At 37.6% G+C, this 6746-nt stretch overlaps 1 protein-coding gene across 1 annotated transcript; it reads right to left on the minus strand.

Annotated features, from left to right (window-relative positions):
• Positions 1 to 480: 480 nt before the first annotated feature.
• On the minus strand, positions 481 to 2665 carry LOC127218331 (heat shock protein HSP 90-beta-like). The gene is given in 3 exon segments (XM_051179357.1): positions 481 to 1661; positions 1663 to 1842; positions 1844 to 2665. Coding segments are annotated over 3 exon segments (2172 nt in total). The 5' UTR covers positions 2660 to 2665; the 3' UTR covers positions 481 to 485.
• Between the last annotated feature and the right edge of the window lie 4081 nt (positions 2666 to 6746).

Genomic DNA, 6746 nt, shown 5'->3' on the forward strand with positions numbered 1-6746 from the left:
AAAGATGTACCCCAGTATCACCTTGCCCAAATTTGTAATTTTTAAAGCATAAGATTCCATGTTTATATATTCTAAAATTTACTCAATGATGTTCTATTGTGAATAATGCTGTAATAAGTACTCATTTCCATAGATGCACCCTGGGATTATTATTCTATAGGTGAATCTCCAGGAGGCATGTTATTATATGCTGTATTTTTCATCTCTTCATACTCTATAATCTTTTTTCTCTTACATTTCTTTAGAAACTGCATTTCCTTTATTTTCACATACTTTTAATTTCAGAAAAAATTAAAACAAACAAACACAATACACAACACCTAACCCTGCTATACTGTTGGAGGATATTTTCCTGCCTTAAGGCACAAGGACAGGATAAAAGAGATCCTCTAGCATGAACAGAGACCCAGGTAGATCAGGGCCAGCCAAGGTTTCTGGGGGGCCACAGGGAAACTATACAGAGGACATGATCTTCCCGGGGATCTCTAATCTACTTCTTCCATGCAGGAGGCATCCTCATCACCCTCGAGTAGGGGGATCTCATCAGGGACAGCAGCACTGGGCTCCTCTGCTGTCATGTCATCTTCATCAATACCCAAGCCTAGTTTGATCATGTGGTAGGTGCTGTTGGAGTGGGTTTGGGGATCATCCAGTGAGAAGCCAGAGGAGAACAGAACAATCTCAAACAGAAGCACCACCAGATCCTTAACAGCTTTGTCATTTTTATCTGCCTCAGCCTTCTGCCTCAGGGTCTCCACGATGGGGTGGTCAGGGTTGAACTCTAGGAGCTTTTTGGCCATCATGTAGCCCATTGTAGAGTTGTCTCGGAGTGCCTGGGCTTTCATGATCCACTCCATGTTGGCTGTGTAGCCATAATTGCTTGTCACAATGCAGCAGGGTGAAGACACAAGCCTATTGGAAATTGTCACCTTCTCAACCTTCTTATCCAAGATCTCCTGTATGAGCTTGCAGAGATTCTCAAATTTTGCCTTGCTCTCCTCCATTTTCTTCTTCTCTTCCTCACCTTCTGGTAGCTCCAGAACTTCCTTAGTCACTGAGACCAGGCTCTTCCCATCAAACTCCTTGAGCTGCTGCATGCAGTACTCATCAATAGGCTCAGTCATGTACACCTCTTCGAAGCCTCAGTTCCGCACACACTCCACAAAGGCAGAGTTGGCTACCTGCTCTTTGCTCTCACCAGTGATATAGTAGATGAACTTCTGTGTCTCCTTCATGCGAGGCACATACTCTGAGAGGGACGTCATCTCATCTCCAGACTGAGAGGTGTGAGAGCACAACAGCTCAGACAGGTGCCGATGGTTAGTGGAATCTTCATGGATTCCAAGCTTTAAGTTCTTGGAGAAGGCCTCATAGAATTTCTTGCAGTTCTCTTTGTCTTTGGCTAACTCTGAGAAGAGCTCAAGGCACTTCTTCACTATGTTTTTGTGGATGACTTTCAGGATCTTGCTCTGCTGCAGCATTTCTCGGGAGATGTTCAGGGGCAGGTCCTCAGAGTCCACTACGCCACTGATAAAGTTGAGGTACTCGGGTATCATCAGATCATCACAGCTGTCCATGATGAACACACGACGGACATACAGTTTGATGTTGTTCTTCTTCTTGTTCTCAAAAAGGTCAAAGGGAGCTCGCTGAGGAATGAAGGAAAAGCAATGCTCTAAATTCCAACTGACCTTCCACAGAGAAGTGCTTGACTTCCAAGTGGTCCTCCCTGTCATTGGTGAGGCTCTTGTGGAATTCACCATATTCCCCCTGAGTGATGTCATCAGGGTTTCTGGTCCAAATGGGCTTAGTCTTGTTCAACTCTTCCTGATCAATGTATTTTTTCCTTAATCTTCTTCCTTTTCTTTTTCTTATCTTTGCCACTGTCATCCTCCTCATCTGATCCTACGTCTTCAATCTTAGGCTTCTCTTCATCATCCTTATCTTCTTCTTCTTTCTCACCCTTTTCTTCCTCTGCCTCATCATCACTGATCTCCTCTCATTCCTTCTCCAAATAGAGGGTGATGGGATAGCCTATGAACTGTGAGTGTTTCTTCACCACTTCCTTGACCCTCCTCTCCTCCAAGTATTCAGTCTGGTCTTTGAGATGAAGGATGACTTTGATACCCCCGCCAATGGGTTCACCGTGGTCTGCACGAACTGTGAAGGATCCACCAGCAGAGGACTCCCAGGCATACTGCTCATCAGCGTTGTGCTTTGTGATCACAACCACTTTCTCTGCCACAAGATAGGCAGAGTAGAATCCAACACCGAACTGCCCATTCATGGAGATGTCCACACCAGCCTGGAGAGCCTCCATGAAAGCTTTTGTGCCAGACTTAGCAATGGTTCTCAAGTTATTTATGAGGTCAGCTTTGGTCATGCCAATGCTTGTGTCAACCAAAGTCAGCCTGCGCTCCTGAGGGTTGGGGATGATGTCAATTTTCAGCTCTTTACCACTGTCTAACTTAGAAGGGTCTGTCAAGCTCTCATAGTGAATCTTGTCCAAAGCATCAGAAGCATTGGAGATCAATTCTCGAAGGAAAATTTCTTTGTTTGAGTAGAAAGTGTTGATGATTAAGGACATGAGCTGGGAGATTTCTGCCTGGAAGGCAAAGGTTTCCACCTCTTCCTCACCATGGTTCACTTCCTCAGGCATCTTGATGGGAAAGCCCAGCACAAGTACAAGGCAGGGTGGGCAAGGAGCGCGTCCGACTCGCACGCAGAGCTTAAGAGGCAGGAGGATCACGAGTTCACTTACACTTCTATAAAAGGCCATTTTCTTACATTTCTAAATATCAAGGCTTATTTAAATATCCTATTGTAAATAATTTATAGAAATATATTATTTAAAAGCTACATATTGTTTACCTCATGTAGGATGTATAGTGACAAAACACATTTAGGACATTAAAATATTATAAATAATATATAACATTAAGTTTCCTCTTAGTTCTTCATGTCTTATAGTTTAAAGGAGCAGGGTATAATAAGAGATGGATTAATATTTCAAAATATAAAAAATGTTTTATGAGAAAAAAAGAATCTCATTGGCCTGAGTACAGGACATTTTTCTTCCTGATCATTTAAGTTCATAATGCAAAAACAGTCATTATCTTGGGAAAGTGAAGAAGTTGAGAAAATCCACCTCTGTTTTATTTGTAGGAAGAATCAATATGTTACTTAATTTCAATTCAATTTCCAAACGTGAAGTATAGATTTACATTTATATCTAAGCAGGAACACAGTAAATTAAAAAGATTTAATTGTAATTTAGCCATCTCTTTGTCAAAATAGGTCATTCATTGAACATAATGACACTTAAGGGCATTCTTTCAATAAATTATGCTATAAAAGTTTCATAAAAATTTAATATGGTTCAGGGTGAGGAATATAGGTAATTAAATGTCTTGCAGAGGTAGAGGAAAGACCTGGGAAAATTGTGAAAGATTTTAATTAAGAGGTGAAAGAATAATACTGAAATAATAGATTATTTTAGAAAGATCTTATCAGTATGCTAATCATTATCATACCCTTATCATGCATGAGAATCTTAACTACGTGCCTGGGTCAGAAGAAGTGAACCCCTTGATATTTTTAGATGCTAGAAGTTTCATGACAGGCTCTAAACCTTGATTACTTTTCTAATAAGAACATTGTACTTGTCAATCTCCAAACTTTTTAATATGCTAATGTCACATGGAAACAAAATTGACTCCTGGATGGCAAGCAAACAACACTGGTATGGATAAAGACAGAAACTATCATCTGCAACACAGAGATAAGCAAGGCTGTATTCCCTGTGGTCTTTGGAGACAGTATTATAGGAAATGAAGAATTTACCAGCAGCAGAAACAGTAGCTAAAAATATCATTATTAGCGACTTTTGAATAGCCATGGTTTCTGGTTTTTCATGTGACTTAAAAGACTTAACAAAAGATGAGAATTCAGGCACACACACAAAATAGAGCAAGTAACAGAATCTGGGATTAAAATAGCAAAATATAACCATGCCTCTAAAGTGTTTGTGATATTGGCTGAAAGGATGACCTGTGCAGGGTTTGTTTAAACAAAAGTTATGTAAATCTTTGCTCACTTGGTTGTTGAAAAATAAATGGAAGTAAACAGAGCAAATTAGAGCACAGGATGGAAGAGTTTGTCAAGTATGATTAACATGCAGGGAAGCAACAGAAATGGAAGAGTTTGTCAAGAATGATTAACATGCAGGGAAGCAACAGAAATTATAATGATAGCCGGCATTTAGTATAATGCAATGTTTTCAAGATTCACTAGGGTCAAACTCAACAGCATGGTCATTTTAAAAGTGCTACACACCTGCTATTCCACCCTGAGTTACTATACAGTAAGAAAAAAGCAAATAACTGACGATATTTGAACACTGAAAACTGCAAATGTCAGCAGCATGGGAAACCTGGAGCTTTCTATTTCTGACATTGCCCTTTAGTCACCCAGTGTATTATCTGAGAGATTTTAATACCCAACTGGAAGTCCCTGGGGAGCAGAGGGAACCCAGATTAGGTGAAGTCCTGAGTAACTCTGAATTGTTTGACATAAGCATTGGTGTGTCAAGGATAATCCCCATGGAAGTGACAAAGCATTGTCCAGGTAAGGCTCAGGGGTATGGCAAAACCTTCCTCTAGCCCAAATGTAAACATTGATATTGTGTGCAAAAACCATCCTCCATAGCTTTCTATTCCTAAATGTCCATGGTTGAAGACTGCTTTTATTGAGATTAACTAAATATGACTTTCTGTTTAACTGTGTGCAATATCTCTTCCTTCCTGTTATACTATATATAATAAACAAGCTGATCTTTCAGGATACTACAGATTTTCCATCCGAGAGACAATATCACCAAGTCCCAGATTTTCTATGTCTGTGTGTCTGTCATTTATTCATTCTTTCTTCATTCCGGTCAGGGTTCTGTGATGGCAGAAGACATTGTCTCTCAGTAAAAAATAGGATTGACAGTTCTGTTGCAAACATATTTGTGTGTTATATGGTAACAAAATTCAGTTGAAATGAAAGAAAATGTCTACAAATGAGCTAAACATACAAACACAAAGTAGGCAAAATTACTTTAAATGTTTTTTCTTCTCCTCATATGAATTATTGATATATGACTAATTTAAGGGTGCATTTCTTGATGCCCTGAATTCTTGCTTAGTTAATAATGATAAATTGTGGCTAATAAGAGAAGACATCATTGCTATCTCCTTTTAGGTGCTTTTCAACTCACTTGAGATTCTAGAGGGCGAAAGATATTCCTAAAGTTCAAAGCTTATTTGTGTCTATGTCATTAACTTGAATTTATTTAAAAATTATTCGTTTCTTACAGAGTGACAAGTAATAAAATATAATAAATACTCTGGATGACAAATGGGAATGGGAATCTTCAGTGAAATCTACTAGTATTTGAGGATATGTGTTGGCATAATGCATGCAATAAAAACAAGACAGAAAATATACAGAAATGGCTGTAGATTTACAGGATTGTGGATGATTTTATTTGTCTTCTGTGTGTTTTTTATTTTAAATTATACAAGGGATGCTTATTACTTTTCTTTAAGGAAAAATAAAATGCAAGCAAAAAGAACAGTTATAAGATTTGTGTGTGATTTATGGCACATATTTGCATTAGAGTCTGTCAGTGGTGAACCAGGAATCATATTGTATACTTTTGTAGGAGGGTTGAAGATGGCAGGCAAACAGAGGAGTGAATAAGGAAGAATAGCACTACAAATGACTCTTTGTGTTCAAAAGCAAATAAATATCCCTTATTAGCAGTCACTTAGTAAATATTAATTGATGGTAATTAAGAAAGTTTTCCTTTTTGTGAACTCCATAACAAAATTCTATATTTTCTTATTAGGTAAACGCTAAAGCAAATTTAATACAGTATATCTTTGCAATGAGGTGATAACCATCTTTTGTAGAAGAGTAACATACATGGTGAATGCAAAGATCTTATTTACTTGTTAAATGAAATTTGCCACCATTTTCTCTTTTTTCCAATGGAACTAATAACAATGTACAGATGGCAACTGATTACTGTCTTATAATGCATATGTCTATCTTTATGAGAAATAAGAGCACATTTAGAGGATTATAGAAAACTTATAATCCCATTAAATGTTGAAAAATATGAATGATGAGCATCTTAACATAATTTGATTGACAATGGCATTGTAATTGTGATAGTACACTGCTTAAGCACAAATCAAAATTGGACAATAACTTGAACTTTCTTTTTTTATTGGCCAACAATGCTTTATTCATTAACCAGTATGAGAAACATATTTACAGAATGACATCTCCCATTATCTCCTCTTTTCTGTCTAAATAAAAAGAAGGGTTTTAACCTTAACAAAGCAAAATATATAACACAACACGTATCAAGTAAGAATCACAGTGAACTTTCTTAAGCCTAGTAAGTACTACAGTAACCTGCACAAAGAGGTTATTATTCTATGTACTAATGTTTTGAGGATTTAAGATAGTGATCATAATCAGTTTTGCATAGCTATAACTCTAATGAATGTTAGAAAACATCTCAAAGAAATATCTGCAGGAAATTTACAGTCATTTTCCAGACTGAAATAAATTAGTCTCCAAACATTGTTTATGCGCTTGCTACCACTTCAAACTCTGAGGGACAATAATTAACTAAAAAAAATTCAAAAGGCAAATTGACGTCCCGGATACTATAAATTTGTGTAGTAGTA

This window comes from Phodopus roborovskii, unplaced genomic scaffold (assembly GCF_943737965.1).
Source record: "Phodopus roborovskii unplaced genomic scaffold, PHOROB, whole genome shotgun sequence".
NCBI lineage: Eukaryota > Metazoa > Chordata > Mammalia > Rodentia > Cricetidae > Phodopus > Phodopus roborovskii.